This window comes from Nicotiana sylvestris, chromosome 2, assembly GCF_000393655.2.
Source record: "Nicotiana sylvestris chromosome 2, ASM39365v2, whole genome shotgun sequence".
Classification (NCBI taxonomy): Eukaryota; Viridiplantae; Streptophyta; class Magnoliopsida; order Solanales; family Solanaceae; genus Nicotiana; species Nicotiana sylvestris.
Window position 1 is genome coordinate 205,331,029 of NC_091058.1, and position 16,415 is coordinate 205,347,443.

Sequence of the window (16,415 nt, forward strand, 5' to 3'; positions counted from 1 at the left end):
AAGCTTTCATCTAAGACTGTTCTTTCAAATTCATTCCGATTTTCCTGAAAACCAAAACCAACGATTTAAATAGGTAATAATTCATCACACAGGCTAGTCATGCCCAAGAACTGGCGAGCAAAGTGCAAAAGCTCAAAATGACCAGTCGAGTCGTTACATCCTCCCCCACTTAAACATACGTTCGTCCTCGAACGTGCCCAGAGTTGTTCCAAAAGCCAACCAATCACTGAATAACCCTACTATGCACATACCAGGGGTGATCCCATGTCACCCTATCACATATAGGTCTGATAATACAATGCAACTGGAATTTCACAATCCGACCTAGCCCATAAACCTTAGAACCACATTTCCACTCCTGAGATCATCCACAAGATCAAAATCTCACATCTATACTCCGAATAAGCCCGAACTGGCTGTAATAACCCATGCCTGCAACCTCAGGTGCAATTACATGGTATACCACATACCTCAACCACTTGTAGCGATAACTTCTAATCGCAACAGCTGCACATAACAACCGAATACTGGTAGAAAACCTCTTATCAACCAAAGTCTCATCCCCAACTTCCATATACTGCCAATGATAAATAAACCACACCGTAAGACATAACCATTCCTCAGATCAACCATTCATGAAGCCACTTCTCCTTTGGCAAAAAACCATAGCAATTTCTAAGCCGAACCTCGATATTATCCTTCCAACATGCTGAAATCAAATCCGTTCGTATTCATTAATGATCCCAATGATCTCCTCTGATCCAACACACTACCCTGGTAACATGACACATCAATACAGGCTTAAGCCACAACTTGCATAATACACGCACCAATAAGCAACGGTCCGAACATACTCAAATCATGAAAATGACTCTAACGAAAGAGTTGCCCCTCAAGCTCACCAATACCATCACAACACAAGGCTGAGAACCCGTCTCTCATCATAGAAATAGAACACATGAATCTAACCTGCAAGATCATAACTCCACATATCTTCGCTGCAACGTGTGATCCTATCCAAATGTTGCTCCACACGAAACTCCTCGAGTCACTATGCTCGAAATTGACAACCACGCACAATTTGATGTCTAGAACCAAAGTAAATCATCATAACCACGGTGAAGCCAATAACATATATCACACAAACCCGAAAGGACATAATCGATACGCCATTCACTGAACAACACCCAATACTCTTCCCGCTCAACTTCTACTATGAAACCCCAATAGAACCTCACCATATGTGCCCATAACCAACAAATCATACATCTCGCAACATAGAAATGTAACTCATAGACCCCAGATTACTAATGAGCTCAATAACAATCGAATCAATACATCCCTCAATAATACAATTTGGTGCCAACCAAGCCGACTCAAGTTAGAATAGGCATCTACATTGGTCTGCCAATGAACTCCTTGTCAAGAAAGTCCTGAAGTTGCTCCTTCTACCCCTATAACTCTGTTAGTGCTATACGATACACGGTGCCCGGCATCAAATCAATACTGAAATCAACAACCTTGCCCAGCGGCATGCCCCGCCACAAGAAACACATCCAAAAAGTCCCTCACCACCGAAACTGAATCAATGGTAGAAGCCTCTGCACTAACATCTATCACGAAAGCCCATATAAGAAAGACAATTCTTCCCAGCCGTTCGCTGGGTCTTCGAAATATAAAATCTCTCTACTAGGACATAATCCGTCGAACCTTGCCACTCAATCCGTGGTATCTCCGACATAGCCAACAGCGCCGCCTTAGCGCAATATTCCAAAATGACACAATATGGAGACAACCAATCTAAACCCAATATCACATCCAAAAATTAGCATACCAAGTAACAAAAGATCCGCTTGGTTCTCCAAACCCTGATAGTCACTAAACAGTGCCAATACATACAACCCACGACCACAACATAGCCTGAACACGAGAACTCCTAGTCTCCAACTCCATATAGCACACGAATCACCACACCTGATCCCAATCATTCCACGAGAGATTCTCTAAAATTCCCTAGTGCCATCAAGCAAACTCAAATATCAGCAGTCGATCTAACAAGAAGTGTTGCAATACTACCGAAGTACCATCAACTTAATCACCTTGCCTCTCTCTGAAACATATACCATCGTCTAATCACCTCAATTAGCATTACCATTTCCTTAATCATCTGAAGATCATTTCTCAAATCATCTGAAGCTCATTTCTCTAGTTATCTGAAACTGCCAGTGCTGCCTAAGAATTTATGACCCTCTATTCAAATCTGAACCGTGACCTACACATGCCAATCTCCATCCTACACAACATACCGCACCAACCATACCACTCTAGGATAACTGCAAGAACTTCATATCCCTTCTGAGCCACCAGCAACTCTGTGCTCAGCCAACCAAGAACTTTCCATTGTTCCAATCTAGAAGAAACTCACTATACATACCATGCTCTTTATGCCCATAGGAAATATACATCTCCAATCGAGGTAGAAACTATCAAGAACTCTCCGAGTTCCCCTTGCACAAACCAGACCCGCCAAGACTGAATCTTTCTAACTTGACCAAGCTACACAAGCCATCAAAACCTAAGAGCACTGCCGCGAAATACCTATAGAAACTCATAATAAATATAGAAAACACTACTCTTGACATCTTCCAGCGAAACTCAGTTTCTAGCCACATATACAACTTGAAAATACCCAATTGTTACATGTAAAATCTTGGACACAGTAGAACCATTTCGAGAGTCATTCACTCTACTCAAACTGCAATTAGCCCGATCAAAATAACCGACAACCTGTGCCTCATTAGCACTTCAGACACTACAGAATGCAACCTCATCCCAATACAACCAAGCAACTTCCTGCTCTATGCACCGAGCATCCTTTACCAACAACAGCTCAAGACATCCCGTGATTCTTATACACCTATGAAGCATGACATAACCTATGTAAAAAAATTCTTTTGCTCGAGCCATCCTCGGTCTCAAACCTCCGTAAGCCATAACTGATTCACCTGCATGCCTCCAACTGGAACCAATATAGAACATAATCGTGCAATCAACTAATCGATAGTGGACTCCCCCACTTGGCTCGAAGCCATAGATCAACACATACTCAATAACTCATAACGCATATACTCTATTGATGCCATAATACTGTAGTGAGATTAAACTTAAATCCTTTGTAAGATGGTGAAGACACAGATCATCTAGTACTTGAATCTTCTGCCAATCTCGCATTCATCCCCGCAACAGTCAAGCCCACTCTCTTAAGCGGCCCAAATTTAAATCTTCAACACTTATATTTCACTTTGTAAATGAGATCTTCTAGCCGACAACATGAGGATCACACAACCTCAGAACATTCCGCAGGAGATAATCCACCTATTTGTCGTCAATTAACATTCCTGTATACCTCCCACCGTCACAAACATTACACAGTCACTTAGTCTTCCTGAGTCTGAACTCATACCGCGACATAAAATTTACTTCATTCCCGACTAGGAAACATGAAAAAACTCTTCACACGCCTACAACTCGGGGCTATACCTCGAACCTAAATGGAATTCAAGCATCTAATAGTTCTTCTATCCTCCAACAGACCCTTCTCGTCGCTTCTAATTCGAACGGACATATCTCGCAGTCATAATATACTCATCACGAAGCCATCCAGCCATCACTCCCACAAACAAGGACACTACCGAACATATAAGTTCAAAAACACTTGCTCACACAATCAGCATCTCGGTGCTCAAGCTATAGGCAAAAATCCGGCCTCAAGTCCTCCAGACTAGCCCAACCTCAACACACAGAGATCACATCTCCCCCTCGATCAGGGAATCACAAGCCATCGATGCACATCCAATACTGAGAGCTCATGCGCACACACGAACCCATGGAAGGAATTCAAAGAGTTACATTCAAGCTGAATCAAAGAACGCACGATAAGAATTCAAGAATGTGAAGTTTTCCTAAAGGTTCTGCATCCTCTCAAGGATAAATACAGACGTATCTGTACCGATCCACGAGACTCTACTAAACCTGCTCATAACTCGTGAGACCTATGTAACCTAGGCTCTGATACCAACTTATCACAACCCCGAACAGGCCCAGTCATGATGGCACCTCTCGTGAAGACAAGGCTAGCCGACACAACACCCATATTAACCCTTTAATCAATAAGATTCCTTTATAAACCTTTAATTAAATAATATTTCATAATATAAGTTTGAATGAATAGTGAGGAAATAACATACAAGCCCGATATCGGGGTGTCACTAGCCATGAGCATCTAACAAGGTCTGAATACAACAAAAATAGCCAAAATGTACTAAGTACAGAAATGAAAATGAGAGGAAGGAAGCAGTGTTGCAAACGTCGTGCAGCCACCTTGCTAACTCTAATGACTCCGCGTTTGAGAAACCAACACTCGCTACCGGGTTCCAAAATACCTGAATCTGCACACGAGGTGTAGGGAGTAATGTGAGTACTCCAACCTAGTAAGTAATAAGAGTAAATAAAGACTGAGTAGTAGGAAAAGATGAATCCACAGTTATGATAAACTCAATAAGCGCAACAGGCTTTCAAATCAGAATACGAGTCATTTGTCTCATTTCAAAATCCAGCTTTTGGTAAAAATCAGTTAAAATACCTTCTAACGGTTTCAGTAGGAATTCAATACCATTTATAATAAAAGAGATGAAAACCAAAATCGGCCCCTCGGCAAAACAGGAGTCATAAATACCTCCTAACAAGGAAATCTCTGTAGAAATAACAAGAGCCAAATCAGTGAGGAAGTTCTGAACATCTCATAAACCCCAGCTTAAATGAAAGTTGTTTAAATACATTAATTCAACATTTTTGACAGAGGCTCGATATAAAGATGAGTGAAAGCAGTCAATAAATCTACATATTTGATGGGAACTCACTTAAAGAGGAGTAAAAATCAATAAGTTCCTAAACAGGCCTCTCGGGCAAAGCATCACTCAGGTGCATGTATATATCTATCGCCCCTCGGGCTAGCCTCTCGGTCACTCGTGACTTAACTCTTACTAAATCAGTGCTCACACTCAGCACTCACGCTCAATAGGTACCATATAGTAACCGCTGCGGAGCGTAGCTCGATCCATATATCGCCGCGGCGTGTAGCCCGATCCATATATCTCGTCGACGGCGCTCACTGGGGGTGTGCAGACTCCGGAGGGACTCCTACAGCCCAAGAACTATATCGATGCGGCATGCAACACGATCTATATAAGTATTGTTATGGCGTACAGCCCGATCCATAACTATATAATCCTCACAACCAGGCTCTCGGCCTCTCTCAGTTTTTAACCTCACCACCAGACTCACGGTCTATCTCAGTCATCAACCTCACGATCACTCGGACCATCAGTAAAACAGGGAACTCAACCCAAACAGTTTTCATATTTTTAAGAAATAAAATGGTAAACTAGATTTAAACAATAAATAGGTAAAACACGATTGAGGATATGCTTTCAAAATAATAGAGTGAGGAAAAATAGTGGAAGTGCCCCTAAGGGTCTCAGCAGGTTGGCACAAGGCCCCAAACATGGCATACAACCCAAAATATAATAACATCAAACAATTAACTATCAATTACGCATTAAAATAATCATTCGGAATGGACTAAGTCACAATCCCCAGCGGTGCTCTACCCCATGCTCGTCATCTAGCGTATAAGTCACCTCAACATAGCACAACGATGTGTAATCCGGGGTTTCCAACCCTCAGAATAGCATTTACAATCATTACTTACCTCTAACCGGCTAAATCTCTAGCTCGCGATGCCTTTGCCCCCAAATCGGCCTCCACGCACGTTGAATCTATCCAAAATCAGAACGAATACGTCACAATATGCTAAGGGAACAAAGCCCAAGCAAAAACAATTGAAAAATACCAAAAATTCCGAAATTAGCAAAACCCGAGCCCCGGGCCCACTTCTCGAAACTCAGAAATTAACATCAATGAAATCCTCATCCTCTCAAGAGTTCATACATATCAAATTTACCAAAATCCGACCTCATATGGTCACTCAAATTCTAAAAATTTACTCTCCAATTTCAAGCCCTAATTCCTCAATTTTTAGGCTTAATTCCATGATTAATTAGGTGGAATTCACACAAGAATCGAGTATTGAGTCCAAAAATCTTACCTCCAAGTGATTCCCTTTGATTCCCTCTTCAATTCTTCTCAAAAGCTCCAAAAATTGCTCAACAATTGAGAAAATAGACCAAAAATCGCGAAACCCATCTTTTAAACATTCTGCCCCAGGCATAACCGCATCTGCGGTCCAAAAATCCGCTTTTGCGGTACCGCATATGCGGTCAACTCATCCGCTTCTACGGAATTCATTAAAACCGGCTTGAGCCGCATCTGCGGTCACCTCATCGCATCTGCGACTCCGTAGGTGCGGTCCATATACCGCATCTGCGGCTCCTAGCTCTACTCCTCCAAATCGCATTTGCGCCTTCCCTTTCGCACGTGCGACACCGCACATGCGGTCCCCAAACCGCAGGTGTGAAAACACCAGAACCAGTAAAATATGAAGCTGTAATCAACATCAAACTTCTCCGTTAACCACCCGAAATCATCCCGAGGCCCCGGGACCTCAACCAAAAGCACAAACATAACCCAATACCTTAGTCAAACTTTCTCCAATCGTCAAAACACCTCAAACAACATCAAATCTACCAAATCACATCAGATTCAAGCCTAAGTTTCTAAAATCTTCCGAAATACGCTTTTGATCAAAAACCCAACCAAACCACGTCCAAATGACCTAAAATTTTGCAAACACATCACAAATGACATAACGAAGCTACAACAACTCTCAAAATTTCATTCCGACCCTCGGATCAAAATCTCACCTACCAACCGAAAATCGCCAAAATACTAACTTCGCCAATTCAAGCCTAATTCTACACCGGACCTCCAAAACCATTTGCGATCACACTCCTATTCAAAGCTTTCATCTGAGACTATTCTTTCAAATTCATTCCAATTTTCCTAAAAACCAAAACCAACGATTTAAATAAGTTATAATTCATCACACAGGGTTAGTCATGCCCAAGAACTGGCGAGCAAAGTGCAAAAGCTCAAAATGACCAGTCAGGTCATTACAAAATCAGTACACATAAGGGTATAGGGGAATGGGGAAGTTGCAAGAGGCAAAAGAAAAGCAGGCTGAAGGGCATACCCAGCAATGGGAGATACTGGCACACCTTCCAGCTTGTTTGCTTATAGTCAAAACCCCAATGGTTCAAACTTAATTCGTGGACAACAACTTGCATTGCCATGCCTTAAGTGACAACTCAAAACACATAGGGGTGATAGGGGAATGGGGAACACACATAAGGAAATCAGCATGCCAATTTAAGTGCTGAGATATACAGAACAGCAGGTGAACATGGATACAAAAGCAGCAAATACACATTGTTGTGGTGCTAAGAATTAAATCCGGACATACCAGTTTTCAGGAAAACAAGTAAAGAAAAACAGTAGGTCTTGTAAAACAGGACACAGTGCAGACAAGAAGAGAATATTATTATGAGAGAGTATGAGTTCAGAAGGATTCTGAAAAAGTCTTATTGTTTGTGAAGAAGGTCGTGCCTTTTATAGTGCAAAATCAGGCAGAAATAAGGTAAGAAAATAGTTGAGGAACTGATTGTCAATCAATTACACAAGACTCCCTTTAATTAAGGGATTCAGATTCAAACGGGTAAAAACCATTTAAGGAAAGAAATTGAGTAAGCACTTTGTGCACAACATGCAATTAGGGGCAAATACATAAAAGGTTATTTTAAGGATAGGGTTTTGAAGTACACGGTTGTACAAATAAGGTAAGAAAATCAATTAACAGCCAGTAAATCAAAGGTCAGGGATTTTTGTATGAATGAACCGAGTCAAGAAAGGTGAGAAAGGTTTTAACTCAAGGGAAATCAGCAATCAATGGAAAGGAATGAATCAGACCATATTCAGAGGGAGGTATGAACTAATCACAAATTTAAAAACTACTTTAGAGGGAAGTTCGTCATATATAAAGAGCATACGAACATGTTAAGCATGAAAGAAGGTTGTTGTGTCATTGTAAAATCAGTAGAAAAATCCAGTGTGGAAGAGTTTAGCAAAAAGCCAGAATCAAAAGATGTCCAAACTCAGTTTAGAGACCCGAAATTGGTTTGAAAGAATTAGGGGTTATGAAATAAAACCCTAGTTCAAGCCAATCACATAACCAAACTTGGAAGAACCCCGAATTCTAGGGTTTCTACCATTAACCGAGTACAGAGATGTGAAGGTAAGTGATCGAAACAGGCTCAGAGGTCTTAGAGAAGAACTGAGACCCCTTGCATGTTTCTTTCAGCAGCAGAAACTCATGGGAAAAAATGATAGCAAGTAACAAGCAGAACATAGTAGAAGAATTCAAAGAAAACAGAGTAGAACAAGCTAATATGAAACATAATGGAAAAGACTGATAAGAACAGTAGAAGAAGCATGCTAAGAAATTTTAGAAGAAACTTAAAGAGAGCTCAGTAGAAAGAACTAAATAAGGAAACTTAAGAACTGAAAATAGAGTAGAAGAAACACAAGAACACAGGAGAAAAGAAATACAGTAGAAAAGCATGCGAGAACATAGTATAGGAAAACACAGTAGGAGAAGCATACAAGAACATGGTAAAAGAGAAATACAAGACCACAGTAGAGGCAAATACACACAAAGGAAAAAGGAAGAAAGTCAGAGAAATATTTTCAGAAAACCCTAGATCGGAGAAGAAATGTTTTTGAAACTAATTTTTGAAAGAAAAATCAGAGAAATCCTTTGAAAACTCAGGGAAAGCATAGAAACACAACAGATCTAAAGGAATCGGAGAAAACCTCGAAGGGTTAGGGTTTCAGAAAAACCCTAGAAATAAGAAAGGCTTTGAAAAGTCACTGATCTGAGTCAGAGAGGTCAGAATCAGGCTCAAACAACCATGGTACGCCGAAGCAAAGTTGGAGATGACCATGAAACTTCGAATCGACAGAGGTCTAGATACGACCCTTCATAGTCAGGCCTTAAATCTTCAGAAATCAGGCACGTGGGAGTCATAGGAGGCCAGTGTAGGACTCTCATAGCCTTGGAAGCCATAGATTCTGGTGGCTTTCGGGGCGGAGATGGTATGAGGCGACTAGGGTTTGAGAAGGTTCGAGAGTGTTTGAGAGAGTGGAGGGTTCAGAGGTGGCTGGTAGGTGAAAATGATTAGGGTTGGGGGTGTTGGTGAATTAAAAAAGGTAAGGTTGAAATGTGGTCGTTGATCATTTCGATCAACGGCCTGGATTAAAAGAGGGGTCAGACGGGTCATTCAAACGGGCTGTGGGTCGGGTAAGTTTAAGAATTGGGCTGGGGTTCAATTGGGTTTAATTGGGGTAGAATTTGGGCTACAATTGAAATAAATCTAGCGAGATTTTAAATAGCTATTTTTCCCCTTTATTTTATATAAAATAGCAAATTAAATTCTGGAAATAAATTGAAAGTACTAAAATGATTTATAACATATAATTATCAATTAAAAAATTCTGGACTTAATTTGTATAAATATAAAAGCAATCAAATCATAAATGAGGCTAATATTGCAATTACATGCAGTTGAGCTTTAAAAATACTAAATAAATTTGTAAAAATATGCAAAAATTATCTAAATTGTAGTTTAGCATAAATATGAGAACTCAACAAGTGAATCACAAAAAATGATAATTTTGGACACTTATTGGATTTTTCTTGATAAAATAAGGCAATAAAATTGATTTTGAAAGCCTTTAAAATTAAGGAAAAACAATAAAAATATTTGTAAATACTTATATATGCATACATATGCTATTTTGAAAGTATCTTGCATATAAAAATATACAAAAAAAAATTGGGTATCAACAGTAACTACTTAACAGCAGAACAACCATCAATGCCTCAGTGCACAAACTCTATAGTAAAGCTTCAATTGCGTATGTCTGAAAGTTTGAGCTTCAGCATTTTCTGCCTGAAATGTGGTCTTATCAAAGCAAAACTTCAAATATTTTCGCCTTAAGTTTGGTCTGACTTGCAAAGACAATTAGAAAAACTTCAGTTCATAGTGCAAACTTCAGACAAATTAGTCTGAATTTCTTCGGTTTGTAGTGGAAAATTTAGATAAAATCATATTTGAACTTCAGATAATCTTTTCTGAAGTCTGGCCTATTAGTTGCAAACTTCAGGCAAAGTTTAACATGGTAATGTCTGAAGTTTGGCCCTACAGTCCCAAACTTCGGATCTTTGAGATATTCAATAATTGAGTCCCAGATGCTTCTTCGAGTTTCACGCTCCCGGACAATGTTCAATCATGTTTCCAACGAGGAATGCAGCCAAGTATTTCAGTCAAATAATTCTGAATTAACAAACCTGAAATTGTCATAGCGAAATATCTCCGAAAATTTGAACTCGAGACTCAAACAGTTTTAATGGAGTTTCCTGATTTGTACTTCTAGTTCAAATCTTAAAATCAAAGTTGGTATACATTCATTCAACTCCATATTTAAATAATCAGATGATTTCAAGATTAGATCTTCAACATCTCAATTTCTAATTTGAGTTTTTAAGTTCCTTTAATGGTGATTTTAACTCAAAACTCATACCTTAGTGCTAAATCACTATATACTTTGTATCCAATTAATAATACTTACACAGAGTCTCATGTATTTGAAAGAGAAAAGAAGAGGAGGAAAAAATGAGTGCATAGGTCGCAAGAGAAAGAAGAGGAGGCGACAACTGGTTTGAAGTTGTCAAAATTAAGATATAGGTTAAATAATTTTAAAAATATGAGTATAGGTTAAATGGGAACGATCAAATAGGACGTCTCGTGCAATTTCTACCTTCCTAATCCTTCTTCTCGCTGACCCCCAACATCCTTCCCTCCAAGAACTCCCCACCTTGCTCTTGGGGTGACTCGAACTCACAACCTCTTGGTTGGAAATGGAAGGTGCTTACCATCAGAGCAACCCACCTTGTCAAGGAAGCTAAATTTGTGAAAAGATTTTTAATTTGTGAGTTTCATCTCTCTCTTTGCGTGTCTCAAGTGGCTGGACCAAGAAAAAAGTTGGGGAAATAAAAAAAGTGCTTCTTTCTTCAAATAGGCTGCCTTTTTTTTTTTGAATAGTTGAATAAAATTTTAAATGGGAAAGGCCTAAAAATACCACTCAACTTTCAGAAAAGGCCTATCCATGACATCCGTTAAAAAAATGCTCATTCTATGCTACTGTCGTTACACATATGGCTAACCTATGCCATTATTGACTAACGGCTCAATTTTTATTGGCCCATCCATGCCACTGCCGTTAGTCAATAATGGCATGGATGGGCCAAATGTATAACGGTAGTGACAAGAAATGAACATTTTTTTAACAGATGGCATGGATAGACCATTTCTGAAAGTTGAGTGGCATTTTTAGCCTTTTCCGAATTTTAAATACATTCCACAAAGTGGCTACTGGTGCAAATATTCCAAAAGGAAAATCATCCAACTACTCTTAAAGGAGAAATTTATCCCATTTGGCTAACAAGTAAAATTTAATTTTCTTTAAATGCGTGGGTCGCTTGAGTGTCAAAACTAAGCGGTGATTTTTTTTTTTTTGGCTTATCTAATCGACATATACTCATTTCTCCTTAAACCGTGAACAAAGTTGTGTAAGAACAATACAAGCATGTGCAGCTAGGCAAAGCAACCCGAATATTGCACCCCTTGATGACAAAAGTCCAATAGCCCAAACGATCACTAGCCTTTTGTCGGATGTCCCCGAAGGGACCAGAAGTAAAATTTGAAGAGTGTCCCTAAAAAAGGCCATTCGTTGCAAATAATCCCCAATTAATATGGAGTTCAAGCCCTTACAACTCAAAAGTTTAGATTTTACTTTCTATATATTTTTCCTTTTCAAACCGAAAAAGGAGAAATAGAAAGCGACGTGCAGGAATCTATACATGCAATTTCATAAAATTATTATCGAAAAATATGATGAATCCAATCACATAGTTTCGTAATAAGACAATTTGAGCATCAATTGATGTATTTTTTTCAAAAGATATTTTTAGTAAATCAACAGGCAGAGTTAAAAAAAATTGCAGAGTTTTAATTAAATATTTTATTTTTAATATAACATTTTTCAAGTGCAGAATTCTCATTATATACCGACAATGTTGTGAACCATGTCAGACTCCATAACGGACTATAGGCTAGAAGAGATGAATGAGCCTGGATCAATTGGAATTATTGGGCCGAGTAAAATGTAAGAGAATTATATTTGGGATCCAAACCCAGTGAGCAAGTGGTTAAAAAGGACTAGGATTATCCGAATTATGTTGCAACTTCAGCTCAAGTCACTACTTCTCACCTATCTTTTGAATCTGTATCTTATCCCCTTTTCTGTCTAGTTCTCGTCTCTTTCTGATTACCTGTTCTATTTTTTCTTAGTTTTCTGTTGCAATTTCCTTGCAATTGTTAGTAATTGCTTGTAGCGCTGAGTTTAGTATTCAAAAATAATCAGTCAGTTCTATTTAAAGAGAGTTGTCTATTTCTAGTTCGTTACAGACAAACTTTCAAATAACTTAAGAATTGAGTACATTCAGAATTATCTCCAGAGTGTTAGTTCAACTGAGAGCAACTCTTTCACCGTCTTGGCAATCAATCATGGGATAATTTCATTTTGCATACAGTCTCTAAGTTTGATTTCTGTAACGTTCGTGTCAGCCTTGTATACAACATCACAGCACTCTCTTCTACTACCCACCTGAAAACAAATTCTAGTCACATAAATACCACATATTTATTATTAAACCAACCTTGTAATTTTTTTACGTCATCAGTATAATTTAGCATGTTATAATATTTTAATTTATCTGACTCTTTTAGTTTAACTAGTTTAACTTGTTATAGGCATTTATCTATAGTTATGTGACATGATAACATAAAAATTCTTTTAAATTTAAGTGCATAGAAATTAAATCATTAAAAAGAGTTTATAAAAAAATTTATACTATCGGATTATCTGAAAAATAACTACATGTAACCTTCCATAAGTTAGATTAGCAACCTGAAAAATAAGATATTAACTACTACATTAAGTTAAAATATACTAAGGGGTCGTTTAATTACCGGCATTAGGATACTAGTCTCAAAATAGAATTTGGCATTATATTTATCCCATGTTTTGTTATGGGTATTAGCTAATACTGGTATAGATTTTATACTAAAATCTTGGTGTTAACAATCCCATATTATATATGGAGTATAATCCTAGGATTATTAAGCCTTGAATATCCCTCTTTGTGACCATATGGTCCCTAATATTATAAAAATTATATATGATATCAGCTTATAATTTAAGTTCCATAAAAAAGAGTTTAAATTATACGTATTTATGGTGTAAAAGATATTTAAATAATAAGGTCACTTATAAGTAAAATCTCTATAATAAATATTAATTTGTGAATAAGTTGGCAAAAAATAAAAACTAGCATGCTATTACATACTATTAAATTTCACTAATGCTATAGAAATATTTAAATTGTCAATGCATATAACTTAAATCAAGAGTACCGATACTCACCGAGTCAAGCTTCTTCATAGGAGACAGGACATGAATTTCTGAAATGTGATTTGCTGAGTGATTACCACTGAATGAACAAGGAGGTAATTTACGTGGATATTTCCTTGTATAATTAATAAGCAAATAATTTTTCATTTTCTGCATAGACTCAAAGAAAAGCAAATGGGGAGCTTCACAAGGATTATTAGAAGGTAAACGAGTATTAAAAACAAACCAAGGTTTAAACAATTTACTCCAAGGAATAAAAGTTTGTAATGGTATTGTTATAAGACTTGGAGGAAAAATGGACTCATAAATTTGAATTGAATAACCCCATGATATTGAAAATGTCCAATTTTTAGGCTTGTAATAACAAATACTTTGTTGTAGGATTCTTGATTCATCTCCTAATTTTGCAACTTTCATAAGATGGTTTAATGATTGAGATTTGTTCATTAAGGGAAATATTGGGTCTATAAAATCAAGGTGGTGAAGAGAGACAAGAGGAGATTGTGGATGTGCTGATAGGAATCCAGATATGTCACCATGCAAATCCATCTGCAATAACAAAGATAAAAAAGTATTACTTATAAAAATTAGTAGTTAATTTACATATATACCGGCCGAATATAATAAGTTATTACTGTATTTTCAGGTAATCATATTAGACTTGTTAATATTAATTACACATTATTATAAGTCAATTTAACCTGATACATAAAAAATTCATACATTATCATATTACATAACTTAATAGATATGCTTAATCTTTATGATAATTAAGCATTAATTAGTAACTTCGTAAATATTAACTAACAAGCTATCATCAATTAAAAATCACTTATAGTTATCTTGAAAAACATGCCAAAAGATTCTGCAAAAAGAAGAATTAACGTAAATAGCCGTTCACCCAAACGCTTAAATTAAAAATAGGTGAGAGATGCATAATGTATATTCATGTATGATATGTGTATATATCTATGTATAATCACTATATAATTTATATAAACCACTAAAAAAAAGTAAATTGTGAATACAACCAGCTATTTGTGTAAAAATTTCTGAAAAAAATACCTGATGGAAGCCCTTTTGTCGAGTGAGAGAGACGCCTAAATCAGCTACACATGACTGTAAAATACGGTCACCCCCATAAAAAGTTGGATATCTTTTAATACAAATATCCAAATTCTCTACCATTGCCTCCACAAGAGCATAACTAAAAGCATATCCACCTCCACCAAAAGCCATATTAAAAGAGTGAACAAAATTTGATGCATGAGTTTCTGAATTCATCCCAACATAATAATATTTCCTATGATCATACTTAGACAAAACCTCAACCAAATTATCTAGGAAAAATATAGTGTCATCATCAGCCATAATATACCATCTTGCACTCGTATTTTCCATCTTGAATGTCTCCGCTACGACGCGCGCCATTCGTATGGTTTGCGGGATTGGATGTTTATCATACATTTTGTATCTCGACGTGTTTTCTGAGATCTTGAAAGGGGGACACGAAGAAGGCCACGGAAGTAATTCATTTGGAAAGTTTTCTAGAAACACGAATCCACGTGTTACATTAGGTCTCCACCAGGACTCAACGTATGATATTCTGTTCTCCCATATTTTAGACGAGCTTGTTATTCCGAAAACTAGATGACTAACATTGGTGGGAGAATCATCTTGATTGTCACCTTTGAACCTCATCAAGTTATTGAACATAGTAGTTGAGTAGCAACATGGATGATTAGAGAGCAAAATGTAGATAACATAGAGAATTAATCCTGAAATTAGCAATGATTTGCACAATTTTCCACTTAATACATCAGATAATTGCGTGATCTTACGTCTAATAAGAGAAATCAAGTTAGTGGAAACCATGAAAGACATGAAAATAAAATTTTAAGGAATTTTTTTTGAAGGTGGATACCAATTTCTTGAATAAATAATGTATTTTAATTAAAGGAAATTTTATATTATAGCAAGAATTGGATGTAATATATGTAAGAGTATTGGAAGGTTGATAAAGTAGAATTTTATGGGTTTTGGTCAGAAGTATAACACAAGATGCATGTTAATATGACGTTATTTTTCTCGTGTAAACTATATACTAGTAATAAAGTGTGAATTGAACGTGAAAAATGTAAAAATAGAGATTTACAATAAACGTAGTTCAAATTTTCTCGTGCCCCTAAAGCCAATCCACGAGTTTTATTATACACATAACATGCTGTTTAGCCTTGTGCAATGACTGATTTTATGCCCTGTAAGTTTAACAAGCATAATTCTTGCTATTATGAACAATAATTTAGCGTAGGATTTAAATTGTATACACTACAGTGTAAACAATCTTACAGCATCAATGTAATTTAACTTATTATATCAGGTTAACTGCGATTTATTCTAAGTTACCGGTCAAAGTCTACTTTCGGTCCAATATGACTTAAAAATAAATTTGTAATTGTTAACACTTACTGTCCCCCTGATTTGGGATAGCATACTCATCTTTATTGGAGTATAATTTTGGGCAAAGACAATTTTTAGCTCGCGACCAAAGTTATTTACATCCGATAGTCGCAAAAATATATAATATTTGTATATTTTTTTTATATATATAGCATATGTCAATTTGTATTTTTTTAATATAACATACAAAAATGTATCAATATACAAAAAATATACCAACATATACATTTTTTTACTATTATTTTGAGAGCGACCCTACATTGTCATTTTTCCTATAATTTTTGTGTATGTTTCATGAGTCTTCTAGTTTGTGGTACAAAGGTTCTATAACACATACTCCCTCCGTT

At 37.0% G+C, this 16,415-nt stretch overlaps 1 protein-coding gene across 1 annotated transcript; it reads right to left on the reverse strand.

Moving 5' to 3' along the window:
* Positions 1–324: 324 nt before the first annotated feature.
* LOC104249759 (uncharacterized) lies at positions 325–15,483 on the reverse strand. Its single transcript, XM_009806245.2, has 12 exons — positions 14,674–15,483; positions 13,621–14,157; positions 12,726–12,801; positions 3,006–3,019; positions 2,690–2,787; positions 2,519–2,598; positions 2,307–2,372; positions 1,711–1,800; positions 1,521–1,613; positions 970–1,088; positions 471–577; positions 325–358 (listed from the first exon to the last, which is right to left on the reverse strand). Exons 1-12 carry the CDS (start codon positions 15,481–15,483, stop codon positions 325–327), a joined length of 2,124 nt encoding a protein of 707 aa, XP_009804547.2.
* Between the last annotated feature and the right edge of the window lie 932 nt (positions 15,484–16,415).